The sequence below is a fragment of the Castanea sativa genome, chromosome 4, assembly GCF_040712315.1.
Source record: "Castanea sativa cultivar Marrone di Chiusa Pesio chromosome 4, ASM4071231v1".
In the NCBI taxonomy this organism is placed as follows: Eukaryota; Viridiplantae; Streptophyta; class Magnoliopsida; order Fagales; family Fagaceae; genus Castanea; species Castanea sativa.
This window is the reverse complement of record NC_134016.1, coordinates 37,703,207-37,727,183: the sequence shown is the minus strand read 5'-3', so window position 1 is coordinate 37,727,183 and position 23,977 is coordinate 37,703,207. Positions and strand designations below refer to the sequence as shown.

General features: G+C 39.7%; 2 protein-coding genes across 2 annotated transcripts; both read left to right on the top strand.

The window, feature by feature from the left end:
• Positions 1-2,547: 2,547 nt before the first annotated feature.
• Positions 2,548-6,615, top strand: LOC142632827 (uncharacterized). Its single transcript, XM_075807155.1, has 6 exons — positions 2,548-3,499; positions 3,728-4,157; positions 4,248-4,439; positions 4,662-4,815; positions 6,441-6,518; positions 6,586-6,615. Exons 1-6 carry the CDS (start codon positions 2,548-2,550, stop codon positions 6,613-6,615), a joined length of 1,836 nt encoding a protein of 611 aa, XP_075663270.1.
• Positions 6,616-19,808: 13,193 nt separating this feature from the next.
• On the top strand, positions 19,809-20,132 carry LOC142632826 (uncharacterized). Its single transcript, XM_075807153.1, has one exon. The coding sequence runs from the start codon at positions 19,809-19,811 to the stop codon at positions 20,130-20,132; it is 324 nt and encodes a 107-aa protein (XP_075663268.1).
• The last annotated feature ends 3,845 nt before the right edge of the window (positions 20,133-23,977 follow it).

The window sequence follows — 23,977 nt, the reverse complement described above, 5'->3', positions numbered from 1 at the left end:
CGACTTACAAACAATCACATACATGATACACACCCACAAGTTCGACTAATAACTTTTAGTACTAATATGCGTAACAATTACAAACACAAACAAAACAACTCAAAACTCGCCTATTCTTTGTACCAATGTTATGTATATATGTCCATTTCAAACACAGTTACACACAGAACAAAACAATTTTTTTTTTTTTTAAACTGATAAAGGCTAAGAAGGATGTCTATATTGTACGGATTCACTTGGCAGTACCCTGAGAGAGAGAGGATTGGTTTTTAGGGGCAGTCCTAATTGAACGGATATGAAGAGCTGGTTGGGTTTAATGAGGAGAAGAAGAGCTGTGAAAGGAGGGGAGAGACAGAGACTCAGAGGGGTTAAAGAAGCTGAACAATGTGGAAGCATTAAAGACTTGTTGAAAGAAAAATAAAAATAAAATAAAAAACACAGAAAACTTCATAGATGATATGGGTTCAAATTAGTTCAACTAGTAAAGTTTTTTGTCGTTAAATAAGTGATTTAGGTTTAAATCTCATCTACACAAAAGTAATTGGTGTCTTGACCTAATGATAAAAGGTAATTATCATAGAGTGCATGATATTAATTGTAATTCTATTGTATCTATAAAATAAAATATAAAAAAATCGCCAATGATGCTGGTGATGATGTAGCAAATTATGTAGGAAGCAAAATTAAATGCAATGCTTCCATTATTATATACATAATAATAATAATAGATAGATAAAAGTTGTTTACTGAATAGAAATTTATATCTTTGTGTACTTGCTTCTCAAAAATATCTTTCCTCTTTATCTTCTCCAACTACTTCCTTGTGCAAATTTTGCATCTGAACCCGTTCTTAATGAGTTTGAGATGTAATACTTCTTTTGTGTCTGCAGTTTCTTCAATGAGTATCTGTCACTAACACAATTGTGAAACCTCTTCCACCACCCCTGTTCTCCCATGTTTCCCACAACATGAATTTCTTCACATAATTCTTTGGTAAGTTTTGATTTCCTCCTGCTTTTTTTGGTAGCGTAGAAGATGGAAAATAGTACAATTATAGAGAACAAGATTTTTTTTTTTCACTTTTAATTAGTTCTGAGGATTCCTTTTCTTAGTCTTTCTTTCAAATTCTGGTTCTCCTCCCCCTCCCCTCTCACCCCCCCCCCCCCCCCCACCCCCCACCCCTTCTTTTTCTAACAACTTGTTTATTTCACATAATTATGGTATTTCTGCAGTATCAAATGCACTCAATCCCTAAAATATACTTCTTGTAATATTAAAAAAATACAAATGTTAGAGAAAGGACAATAATGATTCAGATGTATAAACTCTTTTTTGGTACATTGAAACAAAGGAACAAATTAGCACAAGAAGAAAGAGTACAAGATTTGAAGTTCGCTATCTGCTATCCAAGCCAATGTTCATAAAGAACTTAAGGGGGCAATGGTTGCTAGAGATCAAGGCATTGCCAGGAAGTCCGTCCACCTGTCAAACCCAAACATTTGTAAACTGCCGAATGTCCATCATGACCACAACCTCTCTAGCCCAGGCCGAGACTCCCCAGTCATTAGCTAACTCTGCCACCTTTTTGTTACTTCTAAGAATACTAATAGAGAGAAATTCCAGAGCTTGAAGCTTCCAAAATCCTTCACAGAAAGCTCTGAAGCACAGGTGCGGCGTTTGGGCCGCCGCACCCGCGTCGGACCGACGCGCAGGCGACGCCGCTGCCTGCGTGTCCGTGCCGCGTCAGGCAATAAAAAATTAATTTTTTCGGCGCGATTCGCACCGATACAACGCCGATTCGGGCCAACGCGCGCCGATTCAGCCTGAATTGGTCCGTATCGGGCGCAACACCGAAACCGGCCGAAATTCAAAAAAAAAAAAAAATGCCAAACGTTGCGTTTTGGAAAAAACACTCTGAAACCCTTATATGCTTAGCCCTCATAGATCACTCGTCCCAGCCAAAAAACTCTCTTCATTTTTTTTCAAGTCCGGTTCTGTCTCAGCCGCCCCAGCCCCTGCCTCTTCAAGCTAGTGCTCTCAAGTCTCTCCCACTCTTTGCCTTCACTCTTCAGCTAGCTCTCTCCCATTCTCTAACTTCACTCGTCAGCACATCTCATTTTTCAGCGCTCCACTTCGTCTCCCTTGCTCTCCGTCTCCCCTCATTGTCAAGTATCGTAGCTGATAGCTCTCACACTCACACTCTTAGTTTATTGTTAATAGATGATTTTTTAGTTAGTTAATAGCTAAATTTGCAACTATTAGTTATTATGATTTGTGATTGTGTTGTGGACTGTGATGAGCTGATTTTTTTCTATTTTTTATTTTATTTTTTGTGAGTCTTGTGATGTTTGATTTTTTATTTAGTTAATATTTAATAGTTATTATTACTCAGATTTGTGATTGTGTTGTGAATCTGTGATGATCTGATTTTTTTTTTTTTTTTTTTTTGTGAGTCTTGTGACATTGGGGTTTGATTTTTTATTTAATTAATAGTTATTATATATTTGGAAATTATTTGTAGGTTAAATTGAATTTGTTGAATTTGTAATGGATGAAGCTACTAGCATAAAAAGTTCACCTTCATCTAATGAAGGAGTGCCAAATGATGAAGCTCCTCTTTGGCAGTATGTGACTAAAATAGAAAAACCATCTGGTTCTACTGTTAAATCAGGTGGAAATACACACTTTAAGTGCAACTATTGTAGTAATATTTATTTGGGATCCTATTCTAGGGTTAAGGCTCATTTATTAAGAATTGTTAATAAAGGTATTAAAGTATGCCCTAGTGTGACACCGAGCCATAGGTTGGAAATGCAGCGAATGCATGATCAGGTTGAGAATGATAAGTTAGAAAGAGAACGGAGAAAACAAATTCCCTTACCCCCACCTCCCCTAAGCCGTGGGCCTATTGGGAGTATTCCCCCACTTCGAACACAAGAAGATAGTGATAATACAAATCCCTTTGATGGTAATAAGAGGAGGAAGGTTGTGAATCCTACGGTGGAGAAATTATTCAAGAATAATGCTAGACATGAATTGGATAGTCAAATTGCTAGGATGTTTTACACCGGTGGAATTTCATTTAACTTTGCAAGGAACCCATATTATCGTAGTTCCTATTCATATGCCGCTACTCATAGCATTCCAGGTTATGTTCCTCCTGGATACAATGCCTTGAGAACAACACTTTTGCAAAGAGAAAAAGCTCATATTTATAGACTTTTGAAACCAATTAAGGACTTTTGGGTTGAAAATGGTGTAAGTATAGTTTCTGATGGATGGTCAGATCCACAAAGGTGGCCTCTTATTAATATTATGGCTGTATCAGATGGGGGTCCAGTGTTTATTAAGGCAATTGATGGGTTAAGTGAGTTCAAAGATAAACATTATATTGCTGGGGTGTTGAGGGATGCTATAAAAGAGATTGGACATGAGAAAGTTGTCCATGTCATCACTGATAATGCTAATGTGATGAAATCTACTGGAGCTCTTATTGAGGGTGAGTATCCTAAAATATTTTGGACACCCTGTGTTGTCCACACTCTTAATCTAGCTTTGAAGAATATTTGTGCAGCAAAAAACACTGAAAAGAATGAAGTTACATATAAGGAATGTAGTTGGATTACATGTATTGCTAATGATGCATCCTTCATACGTGTTTTTATCATAAACCATTCAATGAGGTTGGCAATGTTTAATGAATTTTTTCCATTAAAATTGCTCCAAGTTGCTGATACTAGATTTGCTTCAGTTGTTATAATGCTAAAAAGGTTGAAGTTGATAAAAAGATGCCTTCAAGCCATGGCTATTAGTGAGCAATGGGCTTCTTATAGGGAAGATGATGTTGGAAAAGCTCAAAAGGTGAAAGAGATGATTCTAAGTGATCTTTGGTGGGATAAGGTTGATTATATCCTTGAATTCACAGCACCTATTTATGATATGATACGAGTAACTGACACAGATAAGCCTTGTCTTCATCTTGTGTATGAGATGTGGGATTCAATAATAGAGAAGGTAAAGGTAGCAATATATCGGCATGAAGGCTTGGAAGATGATGAGTATAGCTCATTTTGGAGTGTGGTGTATGATATACTTATTGATCGTTGGACTAAAAATTGTACTCCACTACACTGCTTGGCTCATTCCTTAAATCCTAGGTAAGTACATTTATTTTCTATTTTCTTTAGTTCCTCCTTCTAGTAAAACACACGTTTCATTTATATTTGTTTTTTAATCTTTAACTCTAGGTATTACTCCACTGAATGGCTTTTGGAGAATTCAAAATGCATCCATCCACATCGAGATCATGAAATTTCTATGGAAATGAGCAAGTGTTTGGATCGATTCTTTGAAGATGTGAATGAATTAAATGTGGTGACGTCTGAGTTTGCTGCATTTTCAGGAGGGAGGTTTCCTTCACCAGCTGTCTTGACAAATAGGTGGGTCTTACAACCTTTGATTTGGTGCCAATACCATGGCTCTGCATTTCCAACTCTTCAAACCCTTGCCCTTAAACTTCTTGGACAACCTTGTTCATCCTCATGTGCTGAGAGGAATTGGAGCACATACAAATTTATTCATTCCTTAAAAAGAAACAAAATGACTCCTGCACGTGCTGAGGATTTGGTATATGTGCATTCTAATCTTTGACTCTTGTCAAGGCGCAATGCGGAGTACATAAATAGAGATACAAAGATGTGGGATATTGCAGGAGACTCTTGGAATGAGAGCGATATACATGGAGGAGCTGGAATTCTAGAGAATGCAGCTCTTACACTTGATGAGCCAGAGTTGGAGGCCATGGTTATTGGGAATGTTAGCACTAGTGTTACTACTAGTGAAAGTGAAGTTCAAAGTGAAGCTATTGATCTTGATGATGATGAAGTTGGTGTTTGATTGTCTTGTTGATTGTCTTATTGATGTATCTTTTATTTTGTTTTAGTTTCAAACTTGTGAGTTGTATTTTAATTTTCGAATATCATGGAATGTTTATATAGTGGAGTTGTATTCTAGTTATTATTTACTATTGTTCTTAAATTTGGTATATGTTTATATAATGTGAAAAAAGTATGTTTAGCAATATATTAAAAATATAAATAAAAATATTTTTAATAATTTTTTAATCGCCGCACCCGCACCCTACTTTTTCAGAAATTGCCGAGTCCCGCACCCGCACCCGAATCCCGAAACGCACCCGTGCTCAGAAAGCCAAAAATGCTACTATCATAGAATCTTTAACAACCCAGTCGAAAGACTCGAAACAACCAGCCGTGGACATGCACTTATCAGTTCCAATGGACAGATCAAACCAAACCAGATTTCTCAAGATGACAAGGGGAAAAAAATATGGTCTAAGGTTTCAATATCTTTGACACAATGGACATTCAAATCCTCCGAAGAATAACAAATCATTTTAAAAGGTAATTATAACCCACATAACTGGTTCCAATGCCCAAAGTCTTCACTTAAAAGGTTTTGCCAGTAAGATCAATAAAAGACCTGCCAACTTTGTTTCTGCAATTCCTGGTCTGCGATAGCAATTATACTTTTTCAACCAAATAAGACCCAGATTTGGAATCAGGCCTTATGAGCTTGTGAGCAACAGACACAGGAATTTGTAAATTTCTCTCAGCATCATTTTGGCTTTAATTGTCAAACTAATTCATAATTCCACCCTAAAGTATCTTTGACCAGCACATCTACCACTATTTTCAAAGAATCTAAGCAATTCAGAATTCCTTTGGGCACATCTGCCACTACTTGGTTGCTTATAAAGGTGTGTTATCAATTGATTCAATTCACAATGAAATGTAATACATCAGGCTAAAATGACAACAAGAAGGAAAATGTGACAAAACTTAAATTCTAGACCTAGCACATTAAAACAATGATAATAAGTAGAGCAAGGCTTACAAATGTAAGCAGACTACCTTCTTCATTTTTCAACCTTATTTACACAGTTATTTGCCTACACGAGTCTAATTACCATAAAGACAAACATGTCAGATGGGCATGGATAGTTTGCCTTGTTGGGCTTTATGGAACCTAATTATGTTTGATCTGGTTGACGACCAACTCGACCCGAAATAATGCTGCATGGTTTTTTAATGGGAGATTTTCTGAGACTTAATCCATGGAGTGGAGGCTGGAACCGATAGGCCCAAGCCGTAGCGCTCATGGACAAGTTTTGGCCCATTTTGTAACCCATTGTGAATCATGTACGCAAGATATAGAAACCGATGTTTTGGTGATTAGGGTTTCTTGTCGTTGTTTTGAGAGAGTGAAAAACTGTATGGCCACATTTTGTATTTTTCCCTGATAATAGTAAAATTCCTGCAACTCCGTAAATGTAGGCAAATTACCGAACCACATAAATATTATCTTGTGCGTATGATTATTTTTCTTTAGCGTGTGTTTTTCTCTATTTTTGTTTCTCACAGGTTTGGGAATTTCGTGTTAATTTCCCTACATGTCTTGGTCATGATTCGCATCAAGAGCTTAAAGCACAAAATCATATGGTAAAAATTTCCATAATTAAAGAGCAATGCTATCTTTGAAATGAGTTTTAAACTATTAATATAACAGATCAATGGGGAAATGCTTGTGATAGGATGATAACATAATGTAGAACGGATAGCAATCGCCTTCTTGGAAGGGTGCAAGTGATTTTGTTGTTTTTAGTAATATTTATTTCTTTAATAACTTTTGCGAATAAGGTCCTGATTGTTTTGGGACGATCCTTAAGGTACGTAGTTTATGAGTTTTCATTTAATTCAATTTTGCCACCTAATCTCGTGATTAGCACGAATTAGGGTTTTCTAGGGGGGCCTTCCTAGTCACACTAGGTTTTCCTAATTGCCCTAGGTTTTCCTAGCCACCTTAGTTTTTCTAGCCACCCTAGGTTTTCCTTTTACTATTTAAATGCATTGTAGCCTCCAAATGCAATTTAGATTATTATAAAAAAAAATCATACTTTGTCTGTTTCTTTCTTTGGTTGATTCCAGAAAATTATCACCTTGTGAATTCAAAGAACCCCTCATGGATTCAAGGTTTACTACAAAGAACTAACAATTTAGTTTTTGTTCCATCAAGAGAGCAATGTGTGTGCTTTCTTTAGGCTTCTGTGACATCATAACACCATTTCCATTCAAACTTGACATTATATATATTCTATCAAACTCCAAAATGTCTAAAAAGAAGAAGACCAGGGGATGATGCAATAGACGCAAGAAGATTTTTTATTTTGTATTATTTATGTTTTCAAATCAATTTTATTTTTATGTTTTAGGTCCTAGTAGCTTGTTAGGCTATTAATGTTTTAATATTTGGAAGCAAGCTTATTTCTGTGGGGCTCGCTGTAGTGGTACAAAAAAGATATATTCCTACTGGTGGGTGGAAAATGCAATGGGCAAAACTTCTTCTCTTGTTTTGATTGATTGCGGTGAAGTGGAAACAGATCGATATTTACTCTAATACCAAAAATGACACAGGACAACCAAAATAATTGAACAGCAAAATTGAAACACAAGAAAATAAAGGGATATGACCTAGGAGTCAACACTTAAGTTAGGCTCACTTGGGCTCAGTACCTGGGATGGAACTGGAGTTAGGATCAGACCAAATAAACCAAAATACCATTTTTTTTCATTCATCAAATCATCAACTATCTCCAAAAGAAGTACAATAGGTTGCTTGTATAGGTAAAACTAAACCTTAGTTCTAATTACATAGGAAACCCTAATTACCTTATTACAAAAATAACCTTCCTTCCATATGGTGATTCTAGACTTGAAGCAAGTGTTACTGGTCAACATCCTAATCCTTCAACACTTTAAAACTCGAGGTCAAGTTTTCTCCAATCAGAGGAGAATGATGTGGGAAACACAAGTAGAAGTTTATTTAGTACCATTTATGTTTGTAAGTAAATTGTATTTTTATGTTTTAGGTACTAGTAGTTTATTTGGTTATTAGTATTTTAATATTTGGAAGAAATGTTATTTTTGTAATAAGACAATTAGGGTTTCTTATACCAATTAGAACTAGGTTTTAATTTTGCCTATATAATCAAATACTCCTTTTGGAGATAGTTGATTATTTGATGAATGAAAAAAAAATGGCCTTCTAGTTTTTTTGGTTTGTTGCTATCTCCAATTCCACCCTAGGTGTTGACTCCTAGTGATTTTCTCTCTTGGTGCTGACTTCAAGTCAAATCTAGATGCTAACTCCTAGGTCATATCCCTTTATTTTCTTGTGTTTGGTTGTCTTGCATTAAGAGGGAGGGGAGGGAGAAAGAACAAAAAATTTAACTAAAAAAATGCAGAGGAAAAAGACGTCGCTTTTAAATGAGATTCAAATATTATTAAGGTCTCTCACACATGCCTCTACACAAGCATTGCATGGGATGACGAGGTTTAAGAGGTTTTCATAACATTGAAAAATAATAGCAGCACACGGCTGATGCCATTTAGTAATACACTAATACTTATACAATCCAATACTATCTATTATTCATAGTATTTGTTCATTTCCATTAGTGACATTATTAACTTTTTAAACTTTGTCTTTAATTGCAATCATAAATTCACATTACTAGCCTTGCATCTTCACCTAATTTGTTGATTACCATTAGTAACATTATTAACTCTCCAAACTTTGACTTAATCACAATCATAAATTCATCGAATTCTGGTTTATTCATTTTGAACAACCTACCATGCAAACAAAATGAGCTTGTGCTTATGGAATTCTAAAAGGAGGACAACCTGGAACCATAATTTAAATGGAAGAAAACAACATTAGATAGAACAATAAACTAGCACGTTTGGCAGCAAAAACTTTATAGTTTTATGTTTACTTGTTGTTAAGCAGATAATTTCTTCTGCTTTTAAAATTCCAAAAAAATCTTTTTCTTGCCATTCTTTATTCATTCCAGTCAAATTGCTAGGAGTCTCATTGACAACTCTATTCAAAATATGGTGGGCAATCCATTAATAAACGTACACTAAAGAAAAAAGGAAAAGAAAATACAGCAACCAACGAAACTTAAATTAAGAAGAAAGACAGTGACTTACAGATAATTAAGAGAAAAGAGTTGATTAACCTTGCTGGTCACCTTCACTAGATTCCTCCCGATCACTTAGCTCCTCACCACATTCCTCATATTGGCTTGACTCCTCACAATCAGAGTTACCATGGGCAATAAATTCTGTGAGCATTTCAATCCTTTTTGTGTCGGATAGGTCATTAGAGCTTCCTTCTCCACTAGGTCTAGCTTGATCATAATCATCATGGCTTTGGTTGACGTTGTTTCCTTCCGCTACAATTGCCAAATTGTCAAAATTATGATAGAGAGTGATGTTGTTGTTGTTGCTGCTGCATTGAGCCATGGTTCGATTGAGATCCTCTGTGTCTTTCTTGTATACCATACGTAACCCACATTTCTTCACCTCCACACCTAGATCGGTTCCAATTCTAACACCAAACTGAATGATTCCATTCACATCACATTCCCACAATAATTTTCCCAAATATATGTTTAATATTTGTGGAGGAAAATAGAGCAACAAGAGGTGATCTGATGAAACCTTAGCAACGTGAGTCAATATTGAATACCTGTATCTTTTCCATTAAATATCAAACTACAGTCAAGATCAAAATAATCAACGACTTGGTGATGCGGACAAATCACAACACAAGTAGCAAATCCCATCCACTCATTACACAAATGAGAAGAAGGTTCTTTTATGCTAATTTCAGCCCCTGCAATTTGATGGCTAAACCACTCCAGAATTTCACTTTCAGATTCTCAGGGGTATAAATTCATTCTTTTCTCTCAAAATCGTTTAACTCTCTCTCTCTCTCTCTCTCTCTTGCCTCTTGCCTGACGCAGCTCTCGCCATCACCTGAGCTCTCACCGCCGCTCACTAGTCATGGCAAAACAACGGTAAGCCAGAGCTCTCTTCGTGATTTCACTGATTTGTCTTCGTGTTTTCAGTTTTGTTTATCTTCGTGTTTTTTCCTTTTCATTTGTTTGGGAAAGCATGAATGATTTAGTTGGTTTGATTAAGTTTGGCTGTTTGGGAAAGCATGAATGATTAAGTTGTGCCATGTATCCTATCTAATCTAAGTTTTTTAATTTTTTTACCAAGTTAATTAATTCAATCTAAAAATTGAAATTCAATTAGATTTTAATTTTACGCCACGTGTCTCGTTTAATGTAAGTTTTTTCATTTTTGTTCCAAGTGAATTAATTCAATGTAGAAAATAAGAAGTTCAATATAACCAATATTTAGAGAAAATTTGATTAGATTCTAAATTAAATTTTGCTTTTATTAGCTTTTCATACAAATTAAATAATTTAGATTATTTTTTTTTCTCTAAACTAACGAGCATATTTTTTATGCTATTTCTATTTAGATATTTTATATGTCAGGATCTTGAACATAACAAATTGTAATTGAGCTAAACGATCTTATGCACCTATTCCTATTCAATTTAGGAGATACTATTGGATCAATTTATTCTTTTATTTTTGTGTTGTGTTTAGTAGAATTGTACGAACAATGATTGTGAATTGACATTGTATATGTAGTATCCAATAGTGATTTTCAAAATTATATACACAATAGCAATGTAATGAAAAACTTGGCATAGCCAATATCATGAAAATTGCAAAATATATATATATATATATATATATATATATATATATATATATACATACATATATATATATATTAATACCTCCAAATGTCCTGGTCGAACTAATATTCTATATGTTTTATAACCCAAACTAACATCAATAACACTACTACAATTAATCATTCTCGTGCATAAGCACGAGTTACATACTAGTTTTCTATAATACTCAACAAAACTTGTTCCATTTATAGCCCTAACGCCCTAGCCATGGAATATTGACTATTGAGTGGGATCTTATTATTACTCTTTTGTTGACTATATATATATAAAAGTCGGGTTAAAATTACATTAGATCCACTATTGGATTAAAGTTGAGTCAACAATGTTACATCATTCAATATTTTTTATTGGATGTGGATTTTAATAAATCTACCGTTAGATTATATTTTTAGTATATAATCTACATACTTGCAACAAAATGATCAAAGATTAATAACCGTGTCATTTATCAAAAATTTCAATCTATAGTTTTTGAATTGTAAAATTATGCATAAAAGATGGATTTCAAGATCAAGTAGTAAATAGCATTTAATTGACAAGAAATTCTCCATTCTTGCTAATAATATATATAGAACATGTATTCCAATGGTGATTTTCTAAATCGTAATTCAATAACAAATTATTAGGTGATGTAACATTACTTAGAGTTACATAAGATGTAACTTTATCCTAACTCTATATATATCATTTATGAATTTTTTTTTGGGCGTAAATGTACTTTTAGTCCCTATGTTTTGACTTTTTTCCATTTTGGTCCCTACATTTTAATTTTACCACTTTTAGTCCCTGAACCAATTAACACATGTTATTTTCGTCTTTTCTGTCAGTTAACCGACGAAAATAGCTGAGGTGGCAATCGGAGGAATTAAAATATTATAAAAAATGCCACATCACCCATGACACATCAGCATCCACTTTTTTTTTAAATAATTTTTCAATTTTAACTAAATAAAAAAAGAAAATTTAAAAACACAAACTCAAATTTAAAAACACAAAAACACAAGAACAAAAACCCAGAAAATCAGACCCAAGAACACGAATTCAATTAAAATATCACTTCTTTCTCTCTCTTCTTTCAATCACACGGTCACTCCACTCTCTCATTTCTCATCTTCCTTTCTCTGATTCGGTGTCTCTCTCAGATCGGCGTGGACTGGAGATCTAAATCGACAGCATGGACTGAAGATCGACGGCAACAGCGTGGTGGTTTGGAGATCGGCGGCAATGGCATGGTGGTTTGGAGAGGCGGCGATGGTGGATTCTCTCTCTTTCTCTCATTTCGATCCTCTCTTTCTCTCACTCTGATTCTCTCTCTCATATTGGATGTGGGTTTTGGTTTTGCTTTGAATTTTTGTTGTGGGTATTGATGCAAGATTCATGGTAGTGGCGATGGGGGATTGTTGTGTTGTTGGTGGGGATGGGTTCACTGTGGGTTTAGGGTGGTTGCTATTGATGTGGGTGGCGATTTGGTGGCAATGGGTCTGTGGGTGTTGTGATTCTCTCTCTCAAATTGGGTGTAAGTTTTGGTTCTGCTTTGAATTTTTGTTGTGGGTATCAGTGCATCTGCAAGTTCGTGGTGGTGTCAGTGGAGGGTTGCTGTGCAGGTTCAACTTTGTATTATTTTATTAAAAACTCAAACAAAACCTAGTTTATTTTCACGCACTTAATCCCTTGAGTTTTTGGGTTTCTAGGTTTTTGAGTGTTTGGGATTTCTGGGTTTTCTTTGATTTTATGATTTTGGCTATGAACCATTGGGGAAGAACGAGAAAAATTGATGGGTTTTCAGCATGGGTCTTTCAACATTGGTCTTTGTTCTCTTCTCAAATTTTATTGCACTATTGATTTGATTTTAAGTGGGAAAGGAAGTTGATTCAATGGGTTTAATTTTGAATTCATGTTCTTGGGTCTGATATACTGGGTTTGTGTTCCTGTGTTTTTGTGTTTTTAAATTTTGAGTTTGTGTTTTTAAATTTTTTTTTATTTAGTTAAAATTGACAAATTATTTATAAAATAAATAGATGCTGATGTGTCATGGGTGATGTGGCATTTTTTATAATATTTTAGTAATTCCTCCGACTGTCACCTCAGCTATTTCCGTCGGTTGACCAACAGAAAGGACGAAAATAACACGCATAATTGGTTTAGGGACTAAAAGTGGAAAATTAAAATGTAGGGACCAAAATGGAAAAAAAAAAATCAAAACATGGGGACTAAAAGTGCATTTACGCCTTTTTTTTTGGCAAAATGCAAAAAGATCCCCTCAAGTTTGGATCAATTGCAAACAGACCCCTGTACCATTAATTTTGTATTATTGACCCTTAGGGTTTAAGAATTTGTTCAAATTGAACGCTGCAACTTAATTCTTTTAACTATAATGGATAGAAATAGTCATGTGTTATATAAGTGCACAATTGCACCTGGACCCAAAGACAATTATGGGCTCAGGCCCAACGAGCCTTAAACAATGAAATTTGTAGAGCGTGGGTTTGAAATCTAAGTTAGAGGTACTGAGAACTTGATAACAGGCTACAGTGTAAAGATACTTGTAAATAGAAGATGATAATGGCAAATTGGCCTCCTCGGACGTAAGCCGAGGACCACTTCTGTATTATTTCTCTTTCTTTCTTAAAGGTTTACAATTCTTAATTTCTTTCTTAGTTACTGCCTGGTTTCCCCCATTCTTTGGCCTTTACCCCCTTTAAATACTCCTTGCCTTAGTGCTTTATCCACGTGTTGCTCCCATCTCCTCCCCCATAGATATTTCTTCTCTTAGTACTTTGAATAGTAACCAGAAGTTTCGGTCCTACTGTTCAGGGGTCACTTCCCCATTAATGCGGCCAGGGAGGTAGGTGCAGAGTCTTTAATGTGGAGGTGGCAGCCTTTGCTTATGATATTTTTCTAACACTGGTGTATCTAAAAGGTTCAGGGGTTCCCCCTCTTAACCAACAGTCTTTCCGGCTTTCTGCCTTGACCTTCATAGTGAATCTCCGAATTCTCTTGGGTCTATTCGAGGAGGAATTCACCCTCGGACGTGTGCTCGGACCCTCGGCGTATGAGCCAATTGGCAGTACTGACAAGTTCTTAATTTGAAGACAGGTCGGACCTCCTTGCTAGAGCCCAAAGGCCCAAATGCCTGCTTGGGTCCTTTTACTCCCCACATGTTATACACCTATTATTTTAAAAAGATATTCTTTCATAATAAAGTGGTCCATGCACATCACGTGGTCATTTAACAGAAGTAAGATGAAGAGGTCAATTTATACGAATCTTAAACCCCAGGTTAAATAATAATAAAAAAGTGATAGCATGAAGTCTTTTTGCATTTTGGGCTTATAATTATTGTATGTTAAGGGAGACTAATATCAATATGTGGAGCAGTGGGTTGTATGAAATTGTTGTTTAATATAATGTCTTCTTGGATGGTTAAGGCCGCAGTAGTAACCTGTGATCTCTCAAGTCTATGAAACTCCCTTTTTACTCCTCAAAGTGCTAGAACAAGTGTCATACAATAAGGATATTATAGTGGTACTACAAAAAAATCATCCTATTGCAGCATTTTTTTCCCGACGCTTTTAAAAACCGCCATAATAGAGGAGCTTGTAGCAGCACTTTTGAAACTGCTGGTATAGGAAATCCTATTACGGCATTTCAACACCAGCACTTCATAAATCACTAGTGAAGGCTGAGAGGCCTAATTATGTAAATTGGGTGTGAATCAATTCTTGAAATAACATATAGAATATGACTTCAGGATATTTTTCATTTTAATAACAATTCTGACTGTCTAGTTCTAGAACAGTTAGAGTTGCATAGTTCTAGAATAGTATCATTTTAGAAATTGGGTGATTTTAATTACTCAAAGAAGTGATTCGAGGTTTTATTAAGCAAAAAGAAAATAAAAGATACTAGAAGTTCTATTCACTGTATGCTACTACTAAAGATTAAGGAACTGGCGAAATAAGTGTTGGATGTAAACTTTAATCTGTCATCTAATTTAGCTCCAAGTTCCATTTTTGAAGCTTTTGAAATTCGGTTAACATTCCACTCACATAGTGATAAAAAATGAAAGAATGAGATCTTCATGGGAGCTAGTGGTGTTCTCTTTGGAATTGGATATGGTAATTTGCCAAACTCTTTAATTGCATTATAAGTAACTGATGATGAAGAAAAATCCACCAGTTGCCACGTGATCCTTACTTTACTCGAAACAACACCTGCACAACAACAGACAAGACCAACAAAAGACACCGGTGTGGTGCCGGCCAAAAACCCTCCGAAGGTCAAGTTAGAACTTCTTTTCTTCTTCACAACCCTAAAGTGCTAGAGCTAAAGTGAATTATGCGTACCGTGGCTTATGAAGGTTTTGGGGTATATATGGTAGTGTGGATCCGAAATAAGCGCCTTGGTGAGGAAGTACTTTCCTTCTAAGAGAGTAATTTGTGGATTTTACGTATCACCTAGAGCCCTTTTCCTTATAGGAATCTTCTTGACTAAGGTCAAACGTGTAGCGCAAGAACTTTCCTTATATGCGCGTACGTGGAGGACAAGATAGGTTATGGATGAAGGTTGGCTTATCCCCTTCAGCTTTTACTTCCTAAGGTCGTCAGCCTACGTATGTCTCCGGAAAGGTCGTCAGCTTAGGACCTTCAGCTTTGACTCCGTCAGCTTTCTTCCTTCAGCCCAACGCCGTCAGACATGAGGCGGAGTCGCGGATGTCGAAAGGAGATGGTTTAGTGATCAGAGCTAACGGGCTTGCTACTCCCGTCAGCCTTCTTAAGGTATTAGTAACTTGTGATGTCTGTAGAATACCATTGTCGACGAGGACTCGGTGTATGTTATAGTCTCCCGCCTGTATGGTGACGACCAGCACGTCATCATAGGGATGGTGAAGACGCCGTGCGTCTTCTTCTGAGAATCCAATGGGGGGATTGTCAATCCGCGACATTTTGGGCGCGGAACTTGTCATCTGGATGTTTTGAACCGTTCTGAGGTATGTCTTTCGGGCTTTCTTTGATGACCCGGCGGTCATGGTGCCCCCTACAATCATCCTTATATCTCCTATGGGTTGCCTGGGGCGATCGTTGTCTCGTCGAGGAGCTTGATTTTGTGGCGGGTCTACCATCTCCTTGCTGACGAACCTCTGCAGCCTTCCTCGTCTAATAAGAGCTTCTATTTGCTGCTTCAAGTCATAGTAATCGGCGGTGTCATGGCCATAATCTTGATGAAAATGGCAGTATTTGTCCCTTAGCCTCCTGTTGGGATCTCCCTTTAGCTTGCCAGGAAAAGTCAAAGCTCCTTCATCTTTAATCTGCATTAGTACCTGGTCAATAGGAGTGTTTAGGGGAGTAAAGCTTGTGAATCTCCCTGTGGGTGGTCTATGGCATTGATCATCCCGTCATTCTTCAGTTTTAGCCTTCTTTTGCCCCTTATCCGAGCGTGCGTCTTCCTGTTTTCCCTTTTTCTAGGCTTTTCTTCTCTGGCTAGTAACGCATCTTCCGCGTTCATGTACTTGGTTGCCCTGTAAAATACTTCGGACATAGTCTTTGGGTCGTTCTTATACGGAGAAAATAGGAACTTACCCTTCCGCAGCCCGTTTATGAATGCGGCTACAAGTATCTTGTCATCCGCCTCGTCTATTGAGAGGGCCTCCTTGTTAAAGCGAGCTATGTATGATCTTAGAGTCTCGTCTTCTCTTTGTCTAATGTTCATCAGACATGCGGTAGACTTCTTATGCCGGTGACTCCCGATAAAGTGTGATACGAATTGCGCACCTAATTCCTTGAAGGTATCGATGGAATTAGGCGTCAGTCTACTGTACCAGTCCCTCGCGGGACCTTTCAACGTGGTAGGAAAAGCCCTACACATGATCTCATCCGATACACCCTGAAGATGCATTAAGGTCTTGAAGGATTCTAAGTGATCCAATAGGTCCTTGGATCCGTCGTAATTCTTCACCTAAGGCATGCGAAATTTTGGGGGAAGGGGACATGAACTTACGAGTGCTGTGAAAGGTGAATCAGTTCTCTGGACTAGGTCATCCAAGTCCCTGGAGATTCGACCTCTGAAGGCGTTCATCATCACATCCATCAGTTTGCTCATCTCCTGCATCTCAGCTGCTACATGAGGTGGTAGGGTGTCCGAGATGGATGGCCGATTAGTGTCTTGCCGCTCTGGTCTACTCGGAGCGTTGCTACCCTCTGGCCCTTCCGGACTTCTCCTATCCACGCTTGCACCTTCCTGGTCTTTCTCCGGTGCGCTAGGGTGCGTATTCCTTTGTCGTAGTTGCTCCTCCAGAACATGATTTTGTTTGGTCAAGCGCTCAACCGCCGCCGCAAGCATTTGGACTTGCTTTTCCAAAGCGGTGTTATGCGGTTCGTCGCCTTGATTGTTAGTTGTTGCCATCGATCGAGTGAGTACCATGCAACTTTTGTCTTAAGGGTAGAGCAAAGGCTGATTACTCTTGAGTGTTGATGTTGAGTTCCCTACAGACGGCGCCAACTGAAGGGGATTGAAAGGGAACGACTAGTTCCGACTAACGCCGCGCTCGTCGGCTTTGGAGGAGCGAGGGTATTTTCACTTGGCATCGTCACTTTGGCAATAACCATTGGAGACTACCCACAGTAGATCACCAGGAATGTAGCATTCCTTGTAGTTGATTGCTCGTCAGCCTACAATGCCATCATAGGACGTCCAACCCTCAACTCGTGGAAAGCTGTAACCTCAACATACCATTTGATGATAAAATTCTCTACTGATTATGGAGTAGGAGAATTGAGAGGAGATCAAGTAGCTGCACGTGAATGTTATGTAGCCATGATGGAGATGGACGACCACATTCAAGCCATGAACATAGAGGAATGTCGGGTGGCGACAGAGCCCGTCGAGAGGCTCAAAGACGTACTTCTTGAAGAATCCCACCCGAAGCGGATGACCAAAATCGGCACCCTGGCAGACCCGACGGTGCGTCAAGAACTTGCAACCTTCTTAAAAGAAAATCGGGACGTGTTCGCATGAAGCCACGAAGACATGCCAGGAATTGACCTGTCAGTCATGGTACACAGGTTGAACGTGTCGCCATCTTTCCCGCCTTTCCGACAAAAGAAAAGAATCTTCGCCCAAGAGAGAGATCAAGCAGTAGCAAAAGAAGTCCGCAAACTATAAAAGGCGGGATTTACCAGGGAAGTTTACTACCCTGATTGGTTGGCAAACGTCGTAATGGTCAAAAAGAACAACAAAAAATGGAGGATGTGTGTCGACTTCACAGACCTAAACAAAGCATGCCCCAAGGATAGCTACCCCCTCCAGCGGGTCGACATCCTAGTGGACTCTACTGCCCAACATCAGCTGCTAAGCTTCATGGATGCATTTTCCGGATATAACCAAATCCGAATGGACGAAGCTGATCAGGAGAAGACTTCGTTTGTAACAAGCCAAGGCCTTTTTTATTACAAAGTCATGCCTTTTGGCTTGAAAAACACTGGCGCAACCTATCAGAGGCTCATGACCAAGATGTTCACACTACAGATTGGATGAAACGTCTAAGTATATGTCGACGACATGCTAGTTAAAAGTCGAAGGAAGAAGATCATTTAGAGGATCTCAAAGAAACCTTTGATACTCTTCGCTCCTACAATATGAAGCTCAACCCAGACAAGTGTTCCTTCGGAGTGACGACGGGAAAGTTCTTAGGGTACATAGTATCCCAAAGAGGCATCGAGGCTAACCCGGACAAGATTCGGGCCATAATGGGGATGGCGCCTCCTAAAAATATAAAGGAAGTACAAAGCCTTAATGGCAGGGCCGCCACGCTTAATAGATTCGTGTCGAGGGCAACGGATAGGTGTCTACCATTCTTCCGCACATTGAAAAAATCCTTTGAATGGACGGCCGAATGTCAACAAGCGTTCGAATACTTGAAGGTCTACCTCTTTTCGCCGCCATTGCTAAGTCCTTTACAACCAGGAGAAGAACTATTCCTCTATCTGGCCGTCTCCCTGGCTGCCGTCAGTGCGGCCTTAGTTAGAGAAGACGACAGGGTCCAAAGGCCCGTGTACTATGCCAGCAAGGCGCTGCATGGTGCAGAAGAAAGATATCCCCCCATGGAAAAACTTGCCTTCGCTCTAGTCAAGGCAGCCCGTAAACTCAAGCCATACTTCCAAGCCCATACAATAGTCGTCCTAACTGACAAACCTTTATGGTGAGCAATGGGCAGCCCTAGATCCGCCGGATGAATGTCATTGTGGTCAATAGAGTTGAATGAATTTGACATACAATATCGCCCCCGCACCGCCATCAAGGGACAAGCGGTCGCCAACTTCGTTGCGGAGCTCACCAGAGCGAAAGGCGAGGAGGCAGAAAATCCCCAATGGAGCGTTTTTATAGATGGATGGTCCAACAAGAAGGCTGGTGGAGCAGGGATCGTACTTAAATCTCCAGAAGGCGACAAGATCGAATGTATGATTCATCTCGATTTCCCTACAACTAATAATGAAGCTGAGTACGAAGCCCTGATAGTAAGTTTAGACCTTGCCAAAGCTATAGAGGCCGCGAACGTAGTTATTCACTACGACTCCCAGGTCGTTACAAGCCAAGTGAACGGCAAGTACGAGTGCAAGGGAGAAAAGATGAAGAAGTACTAAGAGCAAGTGAAGAGGAGGATAGATGGGCTGCAGGCCAAGATAGTCCAAATCCCAAGAGGAGAAAACGAATAGGCCGACCATCTTGCCAAAACCGCGTCTGCAGAGTCTATGATCACCATCGACAAGGTACTCTCTTTTATTCAGCCTTCACCACTAATAGACGTTGTCAATATACAGGAGATTGGTTCCGAAAACAATTGGCCTACCCCCCTGGTCTCCTACTTAAAAGATAGTACGCTGCCTGACGGGAAGGAGGCCGCAAGGAAGCTGAAGGTCCAGTCAGCACAGTTTGTCTTGATAAAGGACGTCCTGTATAAGAGAGATTTCTCTCAACCGTACTTAAGATGTTTAGGCCCCGAAGAAGTAGACTACGTTATGAGAGAAGTACACGAGGGGATATGCGGCAACCACTCAGGGTCACGGTCATTGGTACATAAGTTGATTCGGGCCGGATACTACTAGCCGACAATGCAAAATGACGCCCAGGTTTATGTAAAAGCTTGCAACAAATGTCAAAGGTTCAGCAATATCATTAGACAGCTGGTGGAAGAATTGACCCCCATAACCGCCCCATGGCCATTCGCCCAGTGGGAGTTGGATATCATGGGACCATTCCCAATAGCAGCAAGGCAGTTGAAGTTTCTCATTGTCGGCATCGATTACTTCACCAAATGGGTCAAAGCTGAAGCCTTAGCCATGATCACTGAAAAGAATGTATGGAATTTCATATGGAAAAACATTGTTTGCAGGTACGAAATTCCAAGAGTCTTGATCTTGGACAACGGTAAATAATTTGACAACAACTCCTTCCGAGCCTTCTGCTCAGAGCTAGGAATTAAGAACCACTATTCCTCCCCAGCCCATCCTCAAGAAAACGGACAAGTTGAAGTCACGAACCGATCCTTGCTTCGAATCATCAAGACTCGGCTCAAGGGGGCAAATGGCATATGGCCTGAGGAGCTGCCCAGCGTACTATGGGCATACAGAACGACAGTAAGGACTCCCATGGGAGAAACTCTGTTCCAGCTAACATACGGGAGTGAAGCGGTCATCCTAGTCGAGATAGGACTCACGAGTTACAAGGTGGACAATCACGACGAGGGAAGAAATGACCAAGAGCTACGTCTACAGCTGGATCTAGTTGACAAGGTAAGGGCGATGGCTGAGTAGAGACTCGCACGATACCAGGACCTCATGGCCAAGCACTACAACTCCCGAGTCAAGCACCGAGACTTCAAAGTCGAAGACCTCGTTTTAAGGAAAGTGATGGGCATCGCCAGAGATCCCGCACAAGGAAAGCTTGGCCCAAACTGGGAAGGACCCTACAAGATTACATCATGGCTAAGAAAGGGCACCTATCACTTAGAAACACTTGACGGGCAGAGGCTATGCCACCCATGGAACGCCGAGCATCTCAGGAAGTACTACCAGGAAAAGATAGCATGCAGAACACTACTCCTCATTACCAGTTTATGTCTTTTAATTATTTGTCCTAGTTTATTCTTGTCTATAATATATTTTAAGCCCAAAGGGCTGAAAGTTTATTTTTTTGGAACAAAGTTCTACTTATGCATTCATCATAATAAGAGGAGTTTTATTCAAAAACGACTAGTAAACTTGCTATGTCTTCAAGGAGACAGCAAGTCCACAAAGTGGACGACCTTACCACTAAAGTCCACAAAGTGGACGACCTTATTACTAAGTCCACAAAGTGGACGACCTTATCACTAAAGTCCACAAAGTGGACGACCCTATCTTTCGAGTCCATAAAATGGACGAATCTACCACGAAGTCCACAAAGTGGACGACCTTATTGCTAAGTCCACAAAGTGGACGATCTTATCATTAAAGTCTACAAAGTAGATGACCCTATCTTTTGAGTCCACAAAATGGACGAATCTACCATGAAGTCTACAAAGTGGACGACCTTATTGCTAAGTCCACAAAGTGGACGACCTTATCACTAAGTACACAAAATGGACAGGGGCAACAAAGTGACGGGTTCAGTATAACGTCCAAAAAGAGGACAAATCCGTTATAAAACCTACAAAATAAATAAACTCTAAACTAGAATCCATGAAGTTGATGAATAATCAGCAAAGAGAAAAAGTTGAACCCGTCACCTACCAGTGTCAGCAGAAGAAGCTGACGCCGTCATATATAAAGTGACGGATATATGGCAAACATCTTAAAATAAGTTATTAATCGGCTAAAAGAAAGCTGACGACGTTGCTTATAAAAGTGACGGATATATGGCAAACAAATAAGTCGTATTGAATCAGCTAAGAAAGCTGATGCCGTTAAAAGCTGACAGGCATACAGCTAAGTTTTGATCAGACGCCGTCGCCCATAAGGCTGACGGATTGATAAAAGCAGCGCGAGGTCTCAGCTAGAAGGAGGCTGACGCCATTATTACTTTAATAAACAATAGAGAAACAACACCGTCACCCATAGGTTGACGGGCTTATCACGAGCAAATAGTTTTAACTTAGAATATAAAAAGAGAGAAACATGCTTCGAATATAAAACAACATATTAAGATTAACATAAACAATGTCTTTACAAAAGCCCAGAGAAACGGGCGTCAAGCATTAAAATTCGTCTACACCTTTAAAAAAAATATATAAAAAAAAGAGAGAGAAGTGCTGAGGTTCATGAAGTGGGGGGATCTTAAAACCTTCCGTCATCTTCGGCAATAAAGGGCTGGGCGCAAGGAATAGAAGGGCTGACGGCATTTAGATCATCGCCATGAGGATTTGTTGGAGTCAAAGTGACGACGCTGTCATTCCCCTGGTTAGCATCGTCACCTTCCTCATTGACAGTGTCGCCTGCAGGGGTTGACAGGATAGACTCATCCATGGAAATCTTGTATTAATCCAAGTCAGGATGAACGGATTTTACTTGTTTCAAGCAGTCCTTAAACCCGTCACCATAGTAGGCGGCACAAGCGTCTATGAAGGATGACGAGTCCTTAAACTCCGTCACAGCGTCGCTCCTATCTGTTTCCACCTGGACTAGGATGGACTTCAGCTCCTTTTCCGCCATCAGCTTGGCTTCTTCTTCCAGCTTCCGTCGATAACTTTCCTCCGCCAGCTTCTCCTTTACATCTTTCAGCTCCGTACCCAGGACACGGTTCGTATCCTTGTATTGTGCTTGGCCGTCAGCCAAGTACTTGATACGCTCATGCAGATGGGCAATCACCCCCTCCTTGGTAGAGCACCTCTCTGACAAAGCCTTCATGCGAACCATAGCCTGCATGGCAAAAAAAAAAACAACAACGTCAGAATATTAAAACTGGTCGGGCACCAAAGTAAAGAGAGAGGCATACCCTAGTAAGATCAAACAGGCCTGACGTCCCTATCTTGTCAGTGGCCTGCTCAGCACAAGGGTCCATCTCTTCATCCTTTAAAATAGACTCCGTCATCTCCACAGCATAGTCTTTGTGGGTTAAAAGGCGGCGTACGGATCCCTGGGCGATGGGGCCTAACGAAGTCATCGACCCTTTACTTGCCCCATGGACGGACCTCGGAGGTGACGGCCTCTTTGAAGATTTATCCCCAGGAGTCATGGTAACCTTCTTCCCGGGACGGTCATCCTTGCCGTCAAGTTTCCTCTTGGCTCCTGTCCTCCCGACGGGCTTCGAGGCAGACGGTGGTGTCAACTCACCCCTAGCCTTCTCCTGTTCCTTCTTCTTGGCAGCAGCGGTAGCCCGTACTATTTGCCTAGCTGACTCCATTTCTGCAAAAGATAGAGAAGGTTAGAAAAGAGACAACGTCAGGATGCAGATGAAAGAAATTGGGAGATACTCACGCCGGGGAGAATAAGCGTTTAGTTTGCAAGCCTCCTCCGTCGGCTCAGGACCGCCACAATACAAATGTAAAGTATCTAGCGTGATTAGGTCCCGACACTTCCGCTCGTCCAAAGGGATAGCCGTCACCCGATGGATGAAATCCTTTTGTTTCGCGGTAATGCGTGGACAGTTGTTAGCTGAAACAAAAAGGAGACGGGTTAAAGGACCGAACAGGTAGAAGAAGTAAAAAAGCCGACGGGACTAACCTGAATTCCTAACATATGCCCAGGTGTTGTCAAAAAAGCCATGAGGCATTGACTCCCACTCCTCCTGACGGCATACCCAATTCGTCCCTTCTACAAAGTAATATCTGCCCGTCCACTTCCTATTGGAATCGGGCATGTCCAATACCAACTTTAACTCTTTTTCCCTCACTACAAAATGATACACCCCCTTTGACGAGGAGATATGCTGAGGACGGTAGCACCAAAAGAACTCGTCCAGGGTTAACTGACGGTTCCCACCACTCAGACGACCCCACAGGATCTCGGCACCAATGAAGGTTCGCCAGGTGTTAGGGGCAATCTGGTTGACGAATATCCCCAGAAAATTAGCCAGCTGACGATGTAATGCCGTCAGTGGTAGCCTTAATCCGGCAGCGAACATCGCATCATACATGTCGACATCCGCGGTTCGTCCCGAATAACATCTCTCACCTTCCTCGGGGAGGCGAATTGGGATATCGTCTGGTATTTGGTAATGGGACCGCAAACTTTTGAAAATATTTTCCGACATCGTCGGAAGGAATTTATTGACGGACCATTCTGGGGGTAGGATGAAAGGACGA

Excerpts from the sequence above, each read along its gene's own strand:
- LOC142632826 (XM_075807153.1), top strand. The coding sequence starts at position 19,809 with ATGCAAAATGACGCCCAGGTTTATGTAAAAGCTTGCAACAAATGTCAA.
- LOC142632827 (XM_075807155.1), top strand. The coding sequence starts at position 2,548 with ATGGATGAAGCTACTAGCATAAAAAGTTCACCTTCATCTAATGAAGGA. Across the intron at positions 3,500-3,727 it reads TACTGGAGCTCTTATTGAGG|TTGCTGATACTAGATTTGCT; the intron begins GTGAGTATCCTA and ends AATTGCTCCAAG. Across the intron at positions 4,158-4,247 it reads GCTCATTCCTTAAATCCTAG|GTATTACTCCACTGAATGGC; the intron begins GTAAGTACATTT and ends CTTTAACTCTAG.